Source organism: Podarcis melisellensis, assembly GCF_964234715.1.
Source record: "Podarcis melisellensis genome assembly, chromosome: 5".
Taxonomy (NCBI): domain Eukaryota; kingdom Metazoa; phylum Chordata; class Lepidosauria; order Squamata; family Lacertidae; genus Podarcis; species Podarcis melisellensis.
The window spans coordinates 16,467,011-16,491,533 of NC_138537.1; the positions used below are offsets into that span (position 1 = coordinate 16,467,011).

Below are 24,523 nucleotides of genomic sequence, written 5' to 3' on the forward strand. Positions count from 1 at the left end.
CTGAAATTAATAGACTTAATTTAGTCATGCTCATTAATTTCAATAGGTCTGCCCTGAGTAAGTGTTAGTTGAACACCACCCACACAATTTGGTACAAAATTCAAAACTGCTGAGGGGACCCTCTTGGTAGCTCTGCTCAGGATGAATTTGTACCTCTGGTTTAGCATTTCTGAAGCAAAATGTAATGTTCCAATACTCCAGCATGGTATGTATTTTACAATAGGCATCATAGCATTCACTGATTTCGAGAAGCTTTCAAAACTAATCAGTAAGCAAAATGATTGTATCCAGGCACATTTGTAATATATTTTACTGTTTTCATTGCTGGCACTATGCTAAGACCATTTTAGAAGAAAATTCATGGAGTAGTCGTATAAAACAGAGTATAAACAAGTCTGTTAACATTTATGGCACATTTATGAAATATAAAATATACATTATATATCCCCCATGCAAACAAAATATGCATAATAGCTACCTGGGCAGATTCTACATGTCAGTGTAATATACTAGCCAATATTTTAACCCATATGCAGCACAAGCCTATGCACACTTCCTTCAGACAAAGCCCCATTGAACTCAATGATACTTACTTCCAAGTAAACATGCATAGGATTCTGCAGCCAATCTCCTCCTCTGGTATTTTGACTAACAGGGAGAAAGCCCATGAATAAACTGACATAAAAAGTCATTTTCAGGTCAACTTTAAAAAACCCCCACATTTCATAAAAAAATAGTTTGCTGTTCACCCCAGTACTTATTCCTCATTTATAGCCTACCCTGAAACTGGAAAAATAAAATGATCACATTTACAGTACATATTTACAATCCCAAATTCAAAACGTTGGTAGAGAAGTGTAACAATGGACAATTATGACTGACCGAAGTTTGTTTTTTGGTCAGGGTGTTGCTCTAAACAAATTTCAATATATATATGTGTTCAGGGCAACTGACTGCAAACCAGAATGCATATCTTGCCCTCTGTGCATCTATTTCAGAGTATGTAAACGAGTGAATGGCCACTGGTAAAATCAATAGCTTAGTATTTTCCTTGCATTGGAGGGCATTCAGAGATAATGGGAGCAGGGCTAGCTGCAGAAGTTGCAAATGTGTGGAGAGCTTATGGAGGAACAGCTACAGCTGTTCACTTCAGGCATCTGTATTCAATCCGTGGATTGTGAAGGGTTGGGACCAGAACCAGCAACAATGCCTCTTTCTCTTCCTTGACAAGAGTAACAAGTGAAAAGGGATGTGGACTTACTTAAAGCCATGGTTTATTTATTTATTTTTAATTTTTTTAAGGAATGGCTTTTGCCATTTCTCAACAGGCTTGAAACAACAAATCAGAGCTCTGGTTGGGTAAAGCTACACACGGCCCTGATTATCATTTTTCTATCTTGAGGAGGAATCCCACATCCATTTCTCCTTCTCTTCCTGTAACATTTAATACGGAAAACAGATGATAGCTATGCCACCTCCTTGCACAGCTCATTGTCACCCCCTTATAGCATTCAGTAATGAGGAGCAAGGACCAGAAGGAACTGCTCTGCTAGCTTCCTGGAAGGTGGGGTTGCCGTGGGTTCCTAGAAGGGAGAGTCAAAGGTTGGTGTGGTGCAAATTCACCAGCAGGAGTGCTTAGCTGGCTCTGCCAGTGCGTCTGCACCACACCAACCTCCCTGCCACCTCACCCCTCACAGGGAGAGACTCACCTCCTGGGAAGATAGCATAGTAGCTCTGTCTCACCCAGGGAGCTGCTTCTGGCAACATTAGAGAAATCATGACTACGTAGTGTGCCACATTCCCCATTTTAAATGTTACAGAGTAAAAACGGGGGAAGGAGGAGGCTTTGCTGTTTTTGATGGTAGTCTGTGTTCTGCCTCGTGTGGAAAAATAATGACCAATCTTACACAGTGTTGAACGGATTCAAAATGTTTCATGGGCATGCATAGAAGTCTCTTCACAGGAGAATTAACATGTACCCAGAGCTGTTAAAGTTCATTAAGTAAATATTACCTGGTAGATAGCTTCAGTGAAACTCGCCTCATTCGGCCCTTTATAGCTGCCTTGTCAAAGAGCAGGGGAAAATAACATTGAACCCCAGTCCAGGCAAAGTTTATCATGCTAAAGTGGTGCAACTTGCTTCTCCCACCCATTCCAATGGGACTTAAATGTGACTTCCTTTGGGTTAGGGCAGTTGAATGGAAGCTCACAATCTGCTGTGAGTAGCTGAGCACTAAGTATGCACCAGGTGCCAAACTAAACAGAAAAGTGTCAGGGACAGGGCAAAAAAGCTGGTCAGAGGAACTTACAGTCTGTTAAGGCTGAAGGAGTGAGCAATGTAACTGTTAAAAGATGGGCAGGTCTTTCTGAACTCACAAGTCAAACCCCAGAAGCTCTTCCAGCTTCGAATCCATGAAACCAGACGGGGGCATTTTGTGGGATTTGGGCGGTACCACTGAATCTTTTATCCAATTTAACCTGATACGCCCAATTACTTACGGGTTTATCCACAAAGTGATTTTACCATGTCAACGATGTGTGGCTGTGCTGTCAGAATGTGCCCCCATGTGGTGCAAACTGGTATTTTATGACAGCAGAATGGAGATTTGGTTTCATAGAGTCATAGAATCATAGAGTTGGAAGAGACCACAAGGGCCATCGAGTCCAACCCCCTGCCAAGCAGGAAACACCATCAGAGCACTCCTGAGATATGTTTGTCAAGTCTCTGCTTAAAGATCTCCAAAGAAGGAGACTCCACCACACTCCTTGGCAGCAAATTCCACTGTCAAACAGCTCTTACTGTCAGGAAGTTTTTCCTAAAGTTTAGGTGGAATCTTCTTTCTTGTAGTTTGGAACCATTGCTCCGTGTCCGCTTCTCTGGAGCAGCAGAAAACAACCTTTCTCCCTTTTATATATTTGAACATGGCTATCATATCACCCCTTAACCTCCTCTTCTCCAGGCTAAACATGCCCAGCTCCCTTAGCCGTTCCTCATAAGGCATCGTTTCCAGGCCTTTGACCATTTTGGTTGCCCTCCTCTGGACACGTTCCAGTTTGTCAGTGTCCTTCTTGAACTGTGGTGCCCAGAACTGGACACAGTACTCCAGGTGAGGTCTGACCAGAGCAGAATACAGTGGCACTATTACTTCCCTTGATCTAGATGCTATACTCCTATTGATGCAGCCCAGAATTGCATTGGCTTTTTTAGCTGCCTCATCACACTGTTGTTGTCACTCTGTTGCGGCAAAAGATACCGGCTTGCACCCCTGAGATTTGCTCAGACATAAATGAACATGGTAAAGTTACTTGGTAGTGACTTTTCACACCTCCGTAAAGAATGTGAGAATTGGGTTTTCAGTTGGGCATCTCTATAGCGAGTTTGTTAGTTGTAATTAATTGCTTGTTTGTTGTACTACCAAATTTCTCGTTATTCCTCCTGTCTGCCTCAGAAGGGACCCCCTGTGCTATGCTTTGTGCTAGAGACAGATAGAAGCAACTGCTGGCCTTGTAGGTTTTAAATAAAAAACAGGATAACAGCAATTGTTGTTTCTTTCTCCTAGCATCCCTCTTGGCCCAACCTGAAACCAGTTTTGCATCAAGTCCAATCTAGTCTAATTAAGTCCACATGACACCTGCACTCTGTTTTGGCTAGTAAAAAAAGGCAGACTATGGGGCTTCTCCATCATGTCCAGATTCCGCCCCAACCACCTTTTAGATTTTTGTTGTTTTGCAAATTACCTTGTGAAACGATGGTCCTGAAAAACTGTACAGTGTTACCTGTGGATGCGAACGGCACCCGTTCCGGAGCCCCGTTCGCATCCTGAAGCGAATGTAAGACGCGACTGTGCGTCTGGCATTTTGCCGCTTCTGCGCATGATGTCATTTTGAGCGTCTGCGCATGCACGAGTGGCGAAACCTGGGAGTACGCGCTCTGTTACTTCCGGGTCGCCATGGAGCGCAACCTGAAAATATTTAAGCTGAAGCGTATTCATCCCGAAGTATGACTGTATTCTGTTATGAAAAATAAAATCAAAAGCCAACATTTACTACCAATATTGTTTTCTTTCTAGTTCTGCAAGGCACAGTGGATTCAGAAGCACCTTGTGGGCGTGGTTTCTATCTGGAATTTCTGAATGGTGAGAGAACTTGCAACGGGGGAAAAACCTCTAATCTCTCTAGAGCAGGGATGGGGAACCCATGGTCTTTCCGATGCTACTGGATTGCAACTTCCATCATTCATTGGCCAGGCTGGCTGGGGCTGATGGGAGTCCCACAACATTTGGAGGACCACCGGCTCCTCATTTCTGCTTTATCTCTGTTGATGGAAAGTGATAGCATCTGTATCCCCAATGCAAAACCAGGCAAACAGGAGTGGTTAATTTACACATCATTGATGAAGTGCATACTTCTAGGTATTCAATGGTTAATTAGTGTTGAGCAGTTTTTTCAAGCTGAGTCATAAATCTATTATTCTTAACTGGAGAAGAGCCATAGCTCAGTGATAGAGCATCTGCCTTGCATGCAGAAAGTGCCAGGTTCAACCCCTAGCATCACCAGGTTGGACTGGGTGTGGGCCCTGCCTGAAAATTGCTGGAGAGCTGCTGCCAGTCAGTGTAGACAACACTGAGTTAGATGGACCAATAGCCTGCCTCAGTACAGTGGTACCTCGGGGTTAAGTACTTAATCCGTTCCGGAGGTCCATTCTTAACCTGAAGCACCACTTTAGCTAATGGGGCCTCCCGCTGCTGCCGCGCCACCGGACCACAATTTCTGTTCTCATCCTGAAGCAAAGTTCTTAACCCGAGGTAACATTTTTGGGTTAGCGGAGTCTGTAACCTGAAGCGTATGTAACCTGAAGCGTATGTAACCCGAGGTACCACTGTATATGGCTCCCTATGCTGTTCTTGGAGTTATTTCAGCAACTACAACAAGTTTGTCTTTTCATATTAATGCCTCAATTCAAAGATTTAACACAGACTAATTTGTATATATGTCTTTTTTAAAAAATCAGAAGTTTCATCACTCGCACTTATTCCCATTTATAACTCCTAAGGTCATGATCTGCCTCTTCCCCTGCAGTCTTATCTGTATCAAAAGCGTCACCTCCCAAGTTTAATGAGCTGGATAGGCCCTCATATTCATATTGGTTTTGTGTGTGTGTGTGTGTGTGTGTGTGTGTGTGTGTGTGTGCCTGCTTCTGCATGCAGATCTCCCTGGCTGAATTGGGGGGAAATACTTTTCTTCTGCCAAATATTTGCTGCCGTTGAAACAATGGCTACTATTTGCTCTGAAAATATGTTCCTTCCTTAAGCACAGCTTGAATAATAAGGCTTGATAAAGGCAGATTACTGAGTAACAGTATTAATATTATTTCTTTTTTAAAAAAGTATTAAAAGCCTATAAAGATTCCTCTTGGTGGAATTTTTTTAATAAACAAGGGTTTGGAATATTTATGTTCAAGTAATGATTTATCTTAGTTGCTTGATGACAGGGATGAGAGGATTTCTGCATTTTGTGGGCATAAAAACACAGGACTGACACTTGGAAAGGATACCAAGAGTGGATTAATCAGGAGGAAGCAGAAGGAGGTCAAGAATAAATAAACAGAACAGAGTTTAAAAGTTTTAAGAGGGACCCAGCTACTTAATGGATACTGTAGACCTGCACAAAGAAGTGTGAATTTTCCAGTCCAGTTCAAGCAGAAATGAATAGCAGCTCTCATTTCCAAAGTTAAATACCGTCTGTGCATATAAAACAGTTCATTCATTAGTCCAAGTGTTCCTGTTGTGGCAGTCTTGAAAAAGTATTCTCTTTCTCTTGAGTGTGTTCTTCATAAGACAGAAGTTTCGGAGGGCCACCTAGAGAATTACAGATAAACACACTTAGAAGGTTGCATAATACATCTTTGATGAGATTTAACACAGATTATAGTTTATACTCTATCTAATAAATAAAGGGGTGTATGCAATGTTAGGAGAAGGCTTGGACTGGCCGGCTAAAGCAGGTGGGGGTAGCTGATGCGTCCCAAACCCTTGGTGAGTTAGGGACTTCCCTGCATGCCAGATAGGCTCCAATAGTTTGAGCGGACAAGACCAATAGTGGACCCAACAGTCAAGAAGGCAGTTTCTGCACATTCTGTAGAAGAAAGTAAGGGGCGGACAAGTCTCATCAACCTGGGAAGGTAGCCCATCTAAGAGAAGGAAAACTTTGATTCTAAACCTCCGCTACAGTGGTCATCACCCACATCTTATGGCAGTGGATATATATATATGTATGCATGTATTTATAACAGCATTTCTGTACTGTCATAAAATATCAAAGTGGTGTACAACAATGCACACTCTGTATGCTCAATGCACAGTAATGTAAACTTCAGGTTGTGAAAGCGGCAAACCCGGAAGTATTTTTCTGGGTTTTGCCGCATGTGCGCGCTATCACGCCATGTGCGTGCGCAAAAGCGGCACCTCTGGCTATGGATTTTTCGGAGTGTGCACGGACCCCCGGAACAAATTAAATTTGTATCCAGAGGGTCCACTGTATATAAGTGTAGAGATGCAAAAAATAAAATAAAACTGTTGCAGGATATCATTGGTGTTATTTCACCCTGTGAGTGAGGGAGCTAAAAACAAAACGTTGGCATCAAAGACAGGAGTTGGTGCTCCGATGTGGATTCTACTTCATATGCAAAACATATACATGCAGTTGAGCGCTGGATTTGGCCTGGAAGAAGGACTGAGGGGACAATATAAGTAGACTGACCATTGCTACAACCTCTAACCTGCAGTATTAGCAGTGGACTAAGACTGCATGGCTGCCACTGGTTGTTCGCAGAGCATAGCCCTCAACCTGCAATATGGGCAGTGAACTGCAGTGTGTTGTATCTTACTCCACCCACACTATTTCTTGCAGGCTCTCTACAGTTACCTTCTTTGCAAGATGGTCCCATCCATTTGTAGAGACAAGTGCATTTGCCATTTCGCACGTCGCATTGGGATTTATTGGCACATTGGCACCGCTGAGAGCAGTTGGGGCCATATTTGCCTGGCCCACATTCTGCAAGAGACAGAAAATGTTTATGTCACAGAGTTTTAATTTTTAGTTTTTACTATCCCCTCTCCATCACCACTGGTGCCACTCGCCCCACCAGAAATGCTTTAAAACAGAGTGGGAGAGAACAAGAAAATAAAGAAGGCATGCTAGGAAATAAGGAAACGTTGGATTCTTCTCTTACTCTTAATCAACAATTTATCAGCATTTAATCTATAATATGAATGGTTTGTAGCCAATCAGTTGATTTAATCTAAAGATATTCCCACTTTGCAATGCTTCAGTGAAGGTGAGAGGATTCTTAGGAGAGAAGATATTCTTAAATATGAAGAAATTTACTCTCTCATCTTTTATTTTTTAAAGAAGATGGCAATGACTCCAATCCAGTGGAGGATGTCACTAGCGGAAAGGAGAGAGGCAATTCTCACTTATTCCTCTTTTGCTTGGCAGTATCCCATGGCTAAACTGTTCCAGAGAGTTGAACTTTCAGGAGGAATGGAGCGTTGGGGGAAGGTGGAATTGTCAAAAATCACTTTCCCCCCTCCACCCTCTGCTAATGAGAGCCTTCACTGGATTGGAGCACAAGCAACATTTATTTAATTAAACAAGTATATCCTCCCTTTTGTCAATATTGCTCTCAGAATAGGGAAAAGAACTAAAAGAATAAAGACACCCCCCAAAAAATAACAACCCTAAACCACTTAAAACAATAAAACTTTTTTTTTAAAAAAAGATCACACTAAACATATAAAAGCGGCAGAAGCAAAAATAAATAAAAGGATTAATGCAGAAGACTAATAGCAATCTGGTGGAATTAAAAAAGGTCTGAGAGCATGAAAGTGCAATTGTCCAGTATAATTGTGTGCCTTTGTGGGCACCCAAAGAAGGACTTCCAGTTATGACCTAAGTACAAAAGCAGGTTCATGTGGGACCCAAGGGCAGGTGAATGGGTAGGTGTTGCTTTTTTAATGGCTTCCATGTTTGGTTACGTGAAAGAGTTGGGTCTCCGTCATTCTCATTACTGATTAAATTTAGGGTGGCTGGATGGGTGGGTGCCTGAGGAATTCAATTTCTGTGAATTCTGATGCCAACACAATTTATCTGCACCTCTCAGACAGATGTGCGGATCATAAACGACCCTTCTGTAGTTGCGCTTCTTCAAATTCTGCAGACCTCAGCTCACTCAGTTTACCCAAACGATGTTTAAAAATATGCATTCTGTAGTAAGATTGGTTTAAAAAAAGCACATACTGAGACTCGTTTGACGAGGCATATTTAGATATTAATTTTTAACAAAAAACATTGCAGATGTGGGAACGGGATAAAGCAAGCTTGTGAATAAACCTAAGAGGACTTGCATGGACTGAACTGACCGTGTCTGCTGCAGGCTGCTCATTAATGAAAACCTCCATCATTCTACTACTACATATTCCCATAGACACTTTCTCTCACCTGGACTGTGATAAAAGACAATAGACCTTTTCTTTACACCATCTGAGCTATTACATAACCAAAAGCAATTTGCTGGGCAGTTAGGATCGCTTCCCCCCACCGGGAGAATTCTTTAGTCCTATTCAGACACTTCAGTTCTTTCAATTAAGGGAACGTTGTGAGACAGGCTCTTGCAAACACCTCTGGGCCTGATTTTAATTTAAGTAATAACCACATTTTCATGTTCATAACAATGTGTATTTAAGACATCTGTTTGAAAGTCTGCAATGTTAATTTAGCAGAAAAAAGCAACCTAATAAAAAACCTCCTATATATTCTCTTGCTTTTTTTTTTTAATTAACATTATGGTTGTTTAATGGGTGCTTTACCAGAGTTCAAATTAAAATCAGGCCTTTTATCTTTATAGCTGCTGCACAGTCACAGCTGCTCATGGTTATATCACAGATGAACTCGGCCTAATTGAAAATAAAAATGCAAATAAAACCAAACCCATAACAGCTTTTTAAGCTTTGGGGGTTGCACAGACTGTTTCGAAGAAAATAAAAGTGACTTCTACTTTTCTTTCCTTTTTTTCTGTTTTTTCCCCAAGGAGGACAAAACTTCACTCTTATTTTTTGTGCTGAGCTTCCCCCTTGTGTTCCCCAGTTGTCTAAACAAAAACACTATCTAGCTGGAAAAGCTCTCTGCATTCAAGTAGCCTTACTCATTGTACTGTGTGGTCCCTATTCAAACCACAAGAACTGAAAGATTGGAATCTTGAGCAGGGAATGGGGCAAGCTAGGAAGAGAGTCATTTCCTTTCTTTTAGGCTCTTGGGTTGGAGCAAATTCCGCGTTTCCAACATCCTGGGGCACTTCATTCACACTGGCTGTATTTGAAAGCATACCATGCCATTTCCCTTCTGGGTTGTGGATCTTGAACTTGTAAGCAACAGGCTGTTTTCCATCCCTTTATAGTCGGGACCACATTTCAACAGTGTATTGTTGCTTCGAGTGGAGACCATCTGGGTTTACACCCAGTGTAAACATTAAATAAGCCTTAAGGCTCGTAATGATGGGACCTCTCCAGCTTCCTTACGATTTTCCCTGACTATAGCTACTCTCAGGAAAAGAAAATCTGCTTGAGAATAAATCATGATTGCAAAGTTCACAGATATTCTCTCGGATTAATCCAAAAAGCCAAGATGAGAGTAACCGCTTGAGTTGAGGGTGGATGGAAGAGTCTGTGGCAAAGGAATGGCCACTTCCTAAGACCTGCTTGGCTCACATAAGCCAGGGAAGTGTGTGTTGGTTCCATAAAATCACAGTAGGAAGGGACCCCAAGGGTCATCTAGTCCAACCCCCTGCAATGCAGGAATCTCAGCTAAAGCATCCATGGCAGATGGCCATCCAACCTCTGCTTAAAAACCTCCAAGGAAGGAGAGTCTACCACCTCTCATGGGAGTCTGTTCCAATGATGAACAGATCTTACTGTCAGAATTTTTTTCCCCTGAATGTTTAGTCGGAATCTCCTTTCTTGCAACTTGAAGCCATTGGTTCGAGTCCTACCCTCCAGAGCAGGAGAAAACAAGTATGTTCCCTCCTCCATGTGACAGCCCTTAAGATATTTGAAGATGGCTATCATATCTCCTCTCAGTCTCCTCTTTTCCAGGCTAAACATACTCAGCTCCTGCAAGCACTCCTCGTAAGGCTTCGTTCCCAGACCCTTGATCATCTCGGTTGCCTTCCTCTGCACATGTTCCAGCTTGTCAACATCCTTCTTAAATTGTGATGCCCAGAATTGGACACAGTATTCTAAGTGTGGCCTGACTAAAGCAGAATAGAGTGGTACTATTACTTCCCTTGATCTGGACACTATACTTCTGTTGATGTAACCTAGAATAGCATTAGCTTTTTTTGCTGCTGCATCACACTGTTGACTCATGTTAAGCTTGTGGTCCACCAAGACCCTTACATCCTTTTTCACATATACTGCAGTGGCAAGGAAAATAACTGTACCAGTTTCAGGGCTAGTGCACACACACCCCTTTTTGAGAGGGTGCTAGGGGAATGAGGTTATGCATCTGGTGGACCCAAAGCCTCTCACAGTATAACCCTCACTGTCCTGTTTGGGCCTACTACCACCCTTATTAGGGACGCGGGTGGCGCTGTGGTCTAAACCACTGAGCCTAGGGCTTGCCAATTGGAAGGTTGGCGGTTCAAATCCCCGCGATGGGGTGAGCTCCCGTTGCTCGCTCCCTGCTCCTGCCAACCTAGCAGTTCAAAAGCATGTCAAAGTGCAAGTAGATAAATAGGTACTGCTCCAGCGAGAAGGTAAACGGCGTTTCCATGCGCTGCTCTGGTTTCGCCAGAAATGGCTTAGTCATGCTGGCTACATGACCTGGAAAAATTGTCTGTGGACAAACGTCGGCTCCCTCAGCCAGTAAAGGGCACTGCAACCCCAGAGTCGTTCGCGACGGGACTTAACTCTTAGGGATCCTTTACCTTTACTTTTACCACCCTTATTCTTGTCCAGTTCTGGGGCCTTCTGCTGGTCCCCTCACTGAGAGAAGTGAAGTTACAGGGTTTCAAAAAGCAGCTTGCGGGTGCCATTTTGAGTAAAAAAAAATGGCCAGCGTGAAAAGGGTTAAGCAGTACCTCCCCACCAGGAAGGGGAAAGGGCAATTCAGTCAGGACACTGTTACATGTGTCTGCTGTGTAAGATCATTTAATTGTAGCATTATTTGTTTATTTAAATGTGTGGAGCAGTAAAAAATGGCAGCCCCCTCGAATCTGCAGCCTTAGGTGGTACAGTCTATTCTACCACTTCAGGATTATCACGTTGCTCTGCTTCATACCAGCAACAGGGAAAACAGGGAAAAGAAAATGTATCGATTTTGTTCCAGGATCTTACCAACATCACACCTGTCCCCAGTTGTGCCAGGTGGGCAAAAGCACTTTCCAGTAACTGGGTCACACTGAGTTGATCCTGCACACTCACAATGATGTTTGCATTTGTCTCCAAACATTCCAGCTGGACAACCTGAAAAAGCAGAGTATTGGCATATGCAATATATATATTGCCATTGTAAGAAAGACAATGCAACGTAACTAAATTATTTGCCTTAACATTTCATTCAATACCAATACCTCTCGATAGGACTGCTTCCCATGTTCAGAAATTGCATGGCATGCCAGTGTTTGAATCTAAAGCATCTTTAGCATAGCTAAACAGGCCCCAAGATGCTCCAGCACTTGGGCTGTCTTAAATAGGAAATTTACCTTTTTCACAGTGTACCCCTTGGAAACCTGGAGCACACACACACAGCCCAGTCGCTGGGAGACACGTGGCTCCATTTTTACAGTTGCATGGATACCGGCAGTTGAGACCATAAAATCCAGATGGGCAGGCTGAGAAGTGAAACAATAATATTATTTCAGAAGATGCACCATTTTCACAGGATTTTGTCCCACACTAATGTTGGAATGCTGGAAGAAGACATCTGAAGGCAGCCCTGTATAGGGACGTTTTTAATGTTTGATGCTTTATTATGCTTTTATATTTTTTGGAAGCCACCCAGAGTGGCTGGGGCAACCCAGTCAGGTGGGCAGGGTATAAATATTAAAATAATAAAATACTATTTATAATCATCATCATAAAATATGAAGAGCCTGCCAGATCAGGGCAATGGCCCACATAGTCCAGCATCCTGTTCTCTCAGTGGTGAACCACATGCCTGTAGTAAATCTACAATCAGGATTTGAGCACAACAGCACCCCCTGTGGTTTCCAAAAATACAGTAGTATTCAGAAGCATTAGTTAGTGCCTCCAACTGTGGAGACAAAATACAGCTATTATGGCTAGCAGCCATTGATGGCCTTATCCTCCACAAATTTCTCCAGTCCTCTTTTAAAACCAACCAACCATCACTGCCCCCTGTGGGAGCATGTTCTACAGTTTAACTATGCACCGCATGAAGATTTGAACATTTCAGTAAGAGGATAGGCTGGTATGGTAGCTAAGTGGACCTTCATAGGAACCTGACTTATACCAAGTCAAACCCATTTGTCCATCTAACTCAGTATTGTCTACACTGACTGGCAGTGGCTTCATAGGGTTTCAGATGGGGTCTTTGCAGCCCTACTTGGAGATTCTGGGGATTGAACCTTGCACCTTCCGCATGCAAAGCGGAGATATGGCCCTTCCAATAATTTAAATCATGTACTACTTCACAGATGCCTACATACATCACTCAATATTTTCTTCACTTAGCAGCAGAACACTTTGACAATTAGTTCTAAGGAGATGCAACAAGATATTAAAATTATGTCTGTGGTTATTCTTGCATAGGCATGCATTGTTATTGCCAAGCTAGCCTCTTGGCTTTGCTTCCTTGGCCGATGACTTACTGTAGTTGCAGGAATGTCCGTAATAACCTTCTGTGCACTGACAGCAGCCAGTAAATCGGTTGCAGGTTCCGTTATTCTGACAAGCGCAATCTAGCTGACAATCAGAGCCATATTTTCCAAGAGCACATTCTGCGGGGGGGGAAATGTCCAGAAAACCTTACTAATCTAAACAATGCTCCCCTGCTAAACAATCACAAGGCAACAGGAAGATCTGAGAAATATTGCAAATTCAAACCCTGCTGCTACTTCTTCCAGATTAAACGTGATTTTACATAGCTGAGAACATTGCAAATAAAACTGTGTCAACTATCTGGAGGGTTTCAAAAGCATTAGTAACAAACCACATCTCTTTTATCATGAGGTTTGGGGTAGTTTTGTATCTTCCCATGAAATGTTCTCAGCAGTTATATCCATGAGTTCACACCAGTGACCACTACTCTACAAACCAATAAACTCAGCACGGCGTAATTTGGTCATTTATAATTGGGTTGTCTGGGTGAAGAGAATTGCACCGTAAATCCCATGCAAATATGCAGGGAAAATGCTCGTCTGTAAACAGCGCAACGAAGGAGGAAAGAAATACTACCTTTCTCACAGTAGCATCCTGTCCAGCCAAGTCCACAAATGCAGGTCCCATTCACGGGATCACAGATGCCACCATTCTTACACAAACATTTTAGCTGACAGTGGGGGCCATATCTTCCCTGGGGACACACTATAGTAAATTAACAAAGTGTTTTTTTTAAAGAAGAAACAATAATTTAGTGCAACACAAAAATGAATGCCATAGCTAAGGGAGACAATCTCCATTCCCTGGACAGCTTCCCACTATACAGGAGAAGAAGGAGACTTCTGGTCTTTCAGGTATCGTTGGGAGTCCCAACTCCCATCAACCCCATCAAGGATGGTTGTGGTTATGGTCCAGGAGCCACATCTGGAGGGCCACAGATTCCCCACTTTGCTCAAAACAATGAAATTGTAAAAGTCGAGCAAATCTGTACTTCAAGCCAGGAGAAGGGACTGTAACATGCACACACAAATAAAGAAAAGGATGAAACCATGGATTGCTGATGGGGTGATAGCCAGATTCCCCAGTGAACTCTGAATGTGAAGCTGTCTTCTACAAAGTCTGAGTAATGGACCATCTAGCTATGTCAGTATTTGTACTGATTAGCTGTAGTGCTCTAGGGTTTCAGGCAGGAATCATTTGCAGCCTTGAGATGTCAAGGATGGAACCAGAGACCTTCTGCATGCAAAGCAGTGAGCTACAGCCCTTCCCCATGAATATTTTTCCTCAAAGGAAACTGAATGTTAAGGCAGGAATGAATGAAAGGATTTTTAAAGCCCATTCGTTCTTACAGGGATGATTTTACCCTTGCTCTTTCCATACGATCTTTATAAGACAGAGAAAGAACTTTGCTTAAAAAAATTAAATGGATCAAAATACATTTTAAAAGAACCATTTCTTTACGGAAACACCATTGAGCAAGAGCTGGGGATGGGTGAGACAACAGACAAGAGACAGAAGCAGGTAGGAGGCAATAGCATGACAGTGGTGTTAAAACTTTTGCATGCATTAGCCGCCAAGATTGGAAACTCTGACCAGTCTTGAGGGAGTACAGACATTTATTAATATTTTGCATTTGTTCTGGCTGTTTAAAAGCTGATCATCTCATACATTGAAGACAATTGGGTCCAATTCGGCCAGGTGGACAGTAGCACTTGCCCGTCACCGAGTCACAACGTCCTTTACCACAGGAGCAGAATAAGGCACAATCCTTCCCATAGTGATGCTCTGGACAAGCTAAAAGGAAGAAAAAAGCAGCATGGTTTGCCAGCTCATTGCAAAAAGTTAAATCTGCAAGTTCCTTTTCTTAGGAGAAGGCTGTTCTTTTTACTCTACTAAGGCTGTGTGCTCAACACAGATTTAAAACACATTCAGAGAATAACACACACACCCCATTTCCCGGAAACTGCAGTTTGTTAAGGGTGCTGGGAATTGTAGCTCTGGGGAGAGCAGGCTATAGTTCCAAGGATACTTTTGGGTGGGCAGAATGTGCCTTGAATGTGCTTTAAAAGCATGGCATGTACTCAGCCTGTTTGCTAGAAAATATTTAGCTTCTTTAGACATTTTGTGTTAAATAAGCCCCACTGCTTCCTCACCAGGGGCTGGGATTGCTCCATGTTTAAATGTGTGCCAGCAACTGTAGTCATTGTGATATATGGAGCTCACTTCCTCATGCTCAGTGCATGGGCTGCCCGCAGACATTTGATTGGCTACTGTGGGAAACAAGACGCTGGCCTAGAGAGGCACTTACTTTTCCCACAGTCCGCTCCGATGAAACCAGGCAGGCAGTCACAGGCTCCTGTCACAGTGTCACAATGCCCTCCGTTCAGACACTGACATGCTTTCCAGCAATGCGGGCCGTATGTTCCTTTGGGGCATCCTGTTGAAGTCAGGATAAAGCATCTCTGAGAAAAGCCATTCAGTGCAGAAACCTGGGCTGTGTAGACACAATGCATTTCAAGCAAGTGGCCTCTCCTCACAAGAATTCTGGGAAATGCAGAAGCTACAGTTCCCAGGGAAGTCATGTGCTTTAAATGTATGCAGTGCATGCAGCCTTTGGTATGATCTTGGCAGCCCTGGCTTACTCCAATCACATTAAAAAAAAACCTGGGTGGGTCCTGATTTTAGAACAAAGGGGCCAAATGGGTGACAGTAGACTACTTTTCCTCATGCTTATCTTCTTGCAATTCCTTCACTCACCCAATACTTTCTCCTCAACTAAGCTCACTTCTAGGCTTCAGCTGAGGGGAAGAGACTACAGTGAGAGCTTTATATACAACTGGGGACCACCCAAGTTCGGACCAAATGGTTTTCCTCCATAACTTCTTATGGGATTTTTATGCCACCAGCCTCTTGGCTTCTGAGCCAGGAGAACCCCAATATTGAGTCAACCACAAGAACCAAGGTGGCACTCCTACCTAAAAGACCAGCACCAGCTTTTTAGCCCAACAGGGCCATGCAGCCTCCATCTCTGGTCAAATCCACACCTCACATCTAAAGCACACGGTTTCTCCTAAAGAATCCTGGAAACTCTGGTTTGTTGAGGGTGCAGGGATTCTTGGGGGGTGGGGGAGAGATGCTTAAAATGATATGGTGTGGATCCATATCATCATTGCAGCAGGCAATATTGAACCTACCATGCTCACCACTCTGAAAGGACCACTGCATAGCTACTCTTGCATCCTTCAATAGGTACCACCTATAGCTTGAATGTGTCATATAGTTTAAACAGGGGTGTTTATTAGCATGCTTTTTCCCTTTTGAATGCTTGGAAAACAAAAGTTTCTCTGCCCCCCCCCCCGGCAATGAGTTTAGTTTCCCAGTTGGTTGGAGACCAAGGCGACGTGAATTCAAAAAGTAACCTTGAGTCACCGCAATGCCTAAGAAATCTCTTTTGCTGCAAATATACAGTCAACACCCGATCAAACAATCTGAGTAGATCAGTTTTCCTTTCTCTTTTGGCAATTTAAAGACACACACACAGGGAGACAGAGAGAGAGACTTGAATTCTGCTGCTTTTGGTGTCTATATTTGAAATCTCAGTTCCTGGCAGAGAAAACTGAATCACTCCAGCATCCTTTTTTAATATCTACCAAGCGGATAGAACACACCCTTCATATAATGACCTCATTTGGCTTGTCTTGCGATGAATGTCTCTTTCGCCCACCACACTTCCCTTCTGGTCACTAGTTGGCTTTTGTTTAAATAGTTTGCTATTTACTCTGCATCAGACACCTGAGTCTGAATCTCCCCCCACCCCCCCACCCCACTCCCTTGTCCCCACAACTCTTACTTGGCAAAGCTCATGGAATTGTTTTTCAGTTCACACTGACACCGTTTTGTTCCATGACTGGAAATGGTTAGGGCAATTCATATAATCCTTCCTCTTACCAGTAAACTTACCCTCCTAACTTGCTATTTATTTCAGTTCAACTGCGAGCAATGGATCACACACGTCTGTGGCCAACATTTAACTCAATTATCATTTAATACAGCGCCCTTGTCTGTTCCCACTTTCCCAAAATGGGCTGTCTGAAGACGGCGTGGCCAGTTCACACACAGCCCTGCCTTTTCGTATGCTAAGCACCCATAAAAAGAGGGTTTCAGCTTCCAACTGCCAGTTATCTAATAAAGACATTTTCTAATTTAACAGTTTCCTGTGTATCTGTGTTATGTTTTTTTTTCTGGGAACTGCAGGAATGGCAGCCAACCCTCTAAGTCATTTCCTGATTTCTTCCTTCTGGCCTGGATTAGTCCTGCCATGACCATCAGTTCTTAAATCCTTTCACAGCAGTAGCAAGTAGTAGGGGCTTCCCTTACCAACACACACACACACATTCTGCAAGAACAAAACCAACCCCAACCAACCCCGCACAAAACACACACATTTGAAGCACCACCATTGCTGCAGTCAAGGATAGGACATTGCCTGCTTCACATTTTGCTCAGGTTATACAGATGTTAGAGACCCAGTGTTTTTGAAAAGTTAAAGCTGGAAATTGGGGGTTTTTTGGTTCATCTGTGGTGGTGGTGCCCTCCTGCTCCCCCATGGATGAGCATGCTCCCAATTCTCTCTTTTTCTCCCACACCCTCCACACACTGTTTGATGTTCCCAGTAACAGCTTCCTTCTGGAACCCAGATGTTCTGAAGACCCATAGTGCAGTTCGGCTGTCAAAACTGAAAGATCACCTGAGATCTACTGAAAAACTGATGAGCCAAATTAGCACATGTGACAGCAAATGTGTATTTGCGACATGCTTGGATTAAAAATAGTATAATAGTAATGAAAAGCAAACAGCATCAGCTGAGAAGGGTGATTATTCATGGAACTGATAGGCAATTTTACCCTTTTCTCCTCTGCTGTGGTCCTAAGGTGAATCTCAAACTACTATTTGCTTTAAGGAAAAAATCACACATTGGTGCATCTGAAGCAGAAATGGTTGATTGCCACACTCACCCATAGTCAACCCTCTGGGAATGGCCTGTCAAAGTAGGTGTGGTAAATATAGATAGATATGGAAGCAGCATCTGAGTATCACAGTTTTTTGTGGCCCTCCTAGCACCCTGCCCAACGTGTTCATTTGGGGGACAGGACTGAAGGCCGCATGGACCCATGGTCACAAATCTCTGCTTAAAAACCACCTAGGAAGGAGAGTCCACCACCTGTTGTGGAAGTCCCCTCCACAGCTCTTACTGTCAGAAAGTTCTTCTTGATGTTTAGTCAGAATCTCCTTTCTTGTAACTTGAATCCATTGGTTTGGGTCCTAGCCTCGAGAGTGGGAGAAAACAAGCTTGCTCCATCTTCCTTGTGTCAGCTCTTTAGACATTAATTCCCCTTAAGAAGGAATTAAGAAGATCATGGAGCTACCACTGAAATCAGCCAAGTTACCCCCCATCCTAACACTCTGTTCAACTGATCAGTGACCTGGTATCATTATGGTGCCTCCTTTTCCAATCAGGTCCTGGCATCACTGGGGTTGGGGGAATGGGAGTCTGGCTTTTTCAGCAGCCGTTCCTGGTCTCTTTAATGTGTAGCTCCACCCTTAACCAATGCTTGTTGCCAGTCAAACACCTTGTTTCGGTGTGCCTTTCATCTGGATACAGCTGAGTGATGCCATGACATTTACTGCTCGCTAGAGCAAATTTAGATGTTGGGGTGTGTTGCTATCGAGCATCAGACATATATGCCCTTGCACTGATTTATGGGTGAATAAAACGATTCTTATTGCTAGGCTATCTGCTTCCTTTGGTCCCTGCCAAGACACTATTTCAATTCTTCACTCCAAAAATCGAGAACATGAAAGCCCAGTTGCTCTTGGCGGCTAAAAGCCTCTGCTTACCAGCCAGCTACACCTTTTATGGATAATTTCTTGTGCTGCTTTTTCTCTCTCCCTCTCATAGTACTATAAGTATAGCAATTGTTGCCAGGAAAGGTTTCCAGCCCTATCCAACCACATGCTGGTTGGACTCAATCCAGCTCAAGTTCTTTGGGAGAGGCTTTGTACACTCCCAAACTAATTTTTTATTTTAAAGCATGCTAAATGTTCCTGCCCTGGAGATAGTAGAATCATAGAATTGCAGAACTGGAAGGGACCCCAAGGGCCGTCTACTTCAACCCCTGCAATGCAGGAATATGCGAGGGATTGAACCTGCAACCTTGGCCAAACCAGGCTTTATATATATCTTGCAAACCTACAAATGTCATCTGATCTTCACAAATACTTTTCAAATAATCCGTAAATTTACTCCAGTCTTCCGTGAATTTCTGGTCCCTCCGGTTTCAAATCCTTCCTGTTAGTTTATCTAGTTCTGCATAGTCCATTAACTTCATCCTCCATTTTTCAATCGTCAGTAATTCTTCTTGCTTCCATTTTTGGGCCAATAATATTCTTGCTGCTGTTATTGCATATAAAAAGAGCTTACATTCCTTTCTATTTATATCACTCCCAACAATGCCCAGTAGAAATGCTTCTGGTTTCTTTACAAATGTATATTTCAGCATTTTTTTCATCTCATGATATATCATCTCCCAGAAGCTTTTCACCTTTTTACATTCCCACCAGGCTAATGGCTTGACCACAGGGGTCCCCTTTTCAGCATTAATCTCCAACCAAGTACCAATGTTTTGTGATGCATAAAGCTGCCTTACACTAAAACAGACAGTTGGTACATCTAACCCAAGGTCCCCTCCAGATGTTTTTGGACCACAGTTGTCATCAGTCCCTGCCAGCATGGCCAATGGTCAGGGATGGTGGGAAATGCATCTCAACAACTTCTAGAGGGTACCACCTTGGCTATCTCTGACCTACCCTAATATCCTCAGCTCAGAGGGCCAACCTAAATATTATACAGTGGTACCTCGGGTTAAGTACTTAATTCGTTCCGGAGGTCCGTACTTAACCTGAAACTGTTCTTAATGGGGCCTCCTGCTGCTGCCGCGCCGCCGAAGCACAATTTCTGTTCTCATCCTGAAGCAAAGTTCTTAACCTGAAGCACTATTTCTGGGTTAGCGGAGTCTGTAACCTGAAGCGTATGTAACCTGAAGCGTATGTAACCCAAGGTACCACTGTACAAAGAAGCATGTGAACAGATTGTTGCTCTTTTCAGGTAAGGTTCAATGACACCCCAGCAAATTCAGGTTGTGCAGTTATAGTTAACTGGGAGGTCTCCTGCAACAAACCCACTTCCCCCAAATTTCTAGCTTTTTGTGGTAAGTGACTGGAAAACATGGAATAATAGTTGATTTGATAACATCATCTAACCTCCACATAGACAAATCAGAATGAATGCTCATTAAATAGCCAATGCCATCAAAAACCTTATTTCAAAAAAATAAAGGTGAATGCTCAGTAAACAGACTGTTTGGAAGTGCCCATTCTTGAGAGGCATCTAGCTTGGTCCTGTTTAGTAGTTCGTTCTTCGTGATCTCAGGCATGAGTGTTTCCCAGACCGGCTATCCAAGACTAAAGATGAAAACCATGCATTCTGCTACTGAGATGTGTTTTCATTAGTAGAGTCCATAGATATACACAGGTTCAGGTATGCTCATGCAGAGCAAAGAGTGGAGAATCCTATTTCTTTCTCTCATTTCCTCCATTCTCTCATTTAGCTTGCCCAATGCACTGAGTCATCCGTAGGAAGGAGCAAGTTTGGCTATGTTTGGTACAGATGTCAATGTGGGACACATGGGGCTACCATGTTCTCAGAGGATCTTCCAGTTATGCTTCCTTGCAGATGTCTTATCTCCTCTCCTACTCCTCTCGTCGTCACCATTTGCCAAGCTGCTGTTGCTGTGAAACCATCATTCCAGTGGTGTGAGCCTTCCACAAGAGCATCAGTAAGATAAACAGATGGTGTCCAAGAACAGTGCAAATATCCTTTTCATGAGCAATAAGGCTTTGCAATAAAGCTAGCCAGGGTCGAACGAAGCATCTTCCAACAGTTAATTAGTATTATGATTTACTGAAAAGTAGTAAATCATTAAATTAGTTTCTGCTCTTGTAAATATGAACAACTGACAAGGAGAAATGTATGTGCCTGTTAAGTCCCACTGAAATAAACAGAATGTAAATACTTGTAATGCTGTGCTGGACTGCAACCGCAGGACGCAATCCATCTGCAATTACTATATGATGTATTTCACATTGTATGCCCTTTTATTGGACTGAAAGCTTCACAGGACCAATCCACAGGACTTGATCTGGAAATATCTGTGCAACCTCACAGGATCTCGTAGGGCAGGAGTAGGGAACCAGTAGCCCTCCAGATGTTAAAGCTATAGTTTTCCCAGTAGTGATGTATGGAAGTGAGAGCTGGACCATAAAGAAGGCTGATCGCCGAAGAATTGATGCTTTTGAATTATGGTGCTGGAGGAGACTCTTGAGAGTCCCATGGACTGCAAGAAGATCAAACCTATCCATTCTTACGGAAATCAGCGCTGAGTGCTCACTGGAAGGACAGATCCTGAAGCTGAGACTCCAGTACTTTGGCCACCTCATGAGAAGAGAAGACTCCCTGGAAAAGACCCTGATGTTGGGAAAGATGGAGGGCACAAGGAGAAGTGGACGGCAGAGGACGAGATGGTTGGATAGTGTTCTCGTAGCTACCAGCATGAGTTTGACCAAACTACGGGAGGCAGTGAAAGACAGAAGTGCCTGGTGTGCTCTGGTCCATGGGGTCACAAAGAGTCGGACACGACTAAACGACTAAACAACAACAACAGCAGCCCTCCAGATACTGCTGGACTACATCTTCCATCATCCAGGACTGATGGGAGTGGGAGTCCAACAATCCTTGCTGTAGCAGTAGTGTGAGGGAGCACACATTTACCACCACTCCTCCAGCCATGGTTTCCTATGTTTGCTGCAAATGGGTGCAGGTAAGCCTTCTACCCTTTTGTAAAAGAAAAGTCAAATTTCTGTCTACCGTGGAAAAACAGAAGCAGCCCTGGATGTATGCTCAGCCAGTTCACAGTTGCATGCCCATCAATTGCTGAGTGGGGCATCAAGGGTTGACTTGCATGTGTGAATGGCCAATGGCAGCTCAAACACCACAGGGAGAACGCTCAGATCATCCTATATCAGATCACTGCTTTACACTGGTGGTTGTTCACACATTCAGTAGCTGCAAAGGCACAAAGCAAGCAATGTGCATGCATGCGTGAACTCACCTAATGTCTTTAGCCCTGGGCTAAAATGCCCTGTCTTCCTGCAAGATCAGTGCAGAAAGAATGGGGCACACCAGAATAACTCCCAACTTATGTGCACAGCCTGCCAAAAAAAAAAAAAAAAATCCAGGCTATGAACTAAAGGGAAGGTGTTTTATTCTTAGAAGAGGATGCGAACAGCAAGAAGAAAATGCTAATTTAAAGCTGCAAATAAAAAGATAATGAATCCTCCTTTTTAGCCAGATCAGTTCGTGTTTCTTATAATTCATCATCTTTGTTCCACTCCACAAATCATTTCACTGAAGTCACTCTTAGAAACATGGCTTTGCTGATTTTTAAAAAAAGTTATTATGAAGAAAATCTTGGCCAACTGGTGGTGTGTCCTTCAGGTTGCTCTGCATTCCTTGACTCAGGACAGCAATTTGTATTAATTTGATTGTTCCTATGAAGGTTGTGCAGTGTAAAGGCTGACTTTAACAGATTGCTTTTGATTTACTGTATTGTTGCTTGCAGCATGTCTTTTTTATAACCACCATCCACGCTCAGTTGAATGCTTTGAGCTTTTGGAAAACTTTTTTGGGGTAGTGTGTGCGAGTCAGAGGCAATGGGAGATATGTGAAACAGCTTTTAGAGATGTGTGAAATACTTCTCCCTACAAACTTTTAATTTTACTAAAAATATTTTGACTTCCCCCAAATTCCCAGGGACATTATCTCTGAAGTGTATGTAGTATCTAATTTTGCTTTGCCGTAGCAACTCTCATATTCACTATCAGAAATAAATATCAATTAATATCAATGTCACTTGATAAGGAAAATTATTCTGAGCATATTTCCTAAATCAAGAAGATGCACCCAGCTTGTTTTCTATGCTGCCAACTGTACTGAACACCCTTTTACAGAAGAGATAATCAATTACAGCCATTTAAAGTCTGTGATAAATATGCTGATTGATTCATCATACCAATCCACCAATTAATGCTTTTAGCACTAATAAAATTGTTAACGGATAATTGGGAAAGAGTCCTTTACCCAGCAGAATGCACTTTGCAATAAATTCTTCCCACCTATAAATCAGTCCTTTTATTTAAATTTATATCCCACCCTGTCCCATAGGCTTAATGTGGTTTAGACCATTTTAAAGTGAAAAACGACAGATAGAGTATAAATATGCACATAAATATATACTAAACCTGGGTTTGCCAACTTGCAGCTTCTATCTCTTAAATCTATAACCCTGTGTGATTTGTAAATTTAAACGCAGTACCAATTTGTAAATGTTATCAACCCTGGTTGCGCAGATTTTTAAAAAAGCATTTCCACAGCCGTTTTAAAGCAAAGTACAAAATACAGTTATGCATGACACCAGACATGTAGACCAAGACAGTAGTTGTGGACCAAATTTCCTTCTGCACTGTGCCTGGAAATGCACACTTTGGAACAAACTATCTGAGTTCATTAATATCAGCTGTGGAGACGAGTAAACCCACACGCACAAACAAGAACCACTCACCGCATGGAATTAAGTGAAATCATTTTGCAATGGCTGTGCCACATCAAAACAAGCCTGAGATTTGGGCCTGGTAATCCCCATTTTACAGATGAAGAATTAAGGCTGGGCAACATGGTCCATGTAATTTCATGACTGACCAACGATTAGTACCCAACACTCTGAGGTCCAAGTCCAGCCTTCCCAATATCATCATCATCATCGTCATCATCTATTGAATTCAAATACCGCCCTACACCTAGAGGTCTCAGGGCGATTCACAGAACAAAATCAGAATATAAAGCCACAAAATATATAATCAAAATAAAAACAACAACCCCACTGCCTAATGCTGGCTTGAGGTTGCAAATACGATGGCCCAAATGGTTCAAAATGGTCTTTGATTTCTAACACATCACCTACTTAAGCCCTAAATGGCCTTGGTCCAGTATACCTGAAGGAGCGTCTCCACCCCCATCGTTCTACCTGGCCACTGAGGTCCAGCACCGAGGGCCTTCTGGCGGTTCCCTCACTGCGAGAAGCCAAGTTACGGGAACCATGCAGAGGGCCTTCTCAGTAGTGGCACCCACCCTGTGGAACGCCCTCCCACCAGGTGTCAAAGAGGAAAACAACTACCAGACTTTTAGAAGACATCTGAAGGCAGCCCTGCTTAAGCTTTTAATGTTTAATAGGTTATTGTATTTTAGTGTTCTGTTGGAAGCCGCTCAGAGTAGCTGGGGAAACCCAGCCAGATGGGCAGGGTATAAATAAATTGTTGTTGCTGTTGTTAGCGTGCCAGAAAAACTAGAACAGATATTTTAAAATATAAGTGAATATAAGTATAAAAACATATCTCTGCATTACCTAGGAAGAGTCTCACCATTGTTAAGAGAACGAAGGGCCAAGTCCCTATTC

The 24,523-nt window shown here is 42.9% G+C and overlaps 1 protein-coding gene across 8 annotated transcripts in view; it reads right to left on the reverse strand.

Moving 5' to 3' along the window:
* Positions 1-5,168: 5,168 nt before the first annotated feature.
* The window catches only part of LOC309369677 (uncharacterized protein), a 204,862-nt gene continuing 185,507 nt past the window's right edge, over positions 5,169-24,523 (reverse strand). For 5 of the 8 annotated variants that reach the window (XM_081910708.1, XM_081910710.1, XM_081910709.1 and 2 more), the window contains 8 exons: positions 15,205-15,333; positions 14,565-14,690; positions 13,473-13,601; positions 12,887-13,015; positions 11,759-11,887; positions 11,391-11,519; positions 6,925-7,053; positions 5,169-5,858 (listed from right to left, as the gene is read on the reverse strand). In XM_081910708.1, coding sequence (XP_081766834.1) covers positions 5,767-5,858; positions 6,925-7,053; positions 11,391-11,519; positions 11,759-11,887; positions 12,887-13,015; positions 13,473-13,601; positions 14,565-14,690; positions 15,205-15,333 — 992 coding nt within the window. In that variant the 3' untranslated portion in view covers positions 5,169-5,766. Of the gene's footprint in view, positions 5,859-6,924; positions 7,054-11,390; positions 11,520-11,758; positions 11,888-12,886; positions 13,016-13,433; positions 13,602-14,564; positions 14,691-15,204; positions 15,334-24,523 lie in introns of those variants that run through there. The other 3 variants (XM_081910712.1, XR_014168245.1, XM_081910713.1) reach the window with 3 other exon arrangements.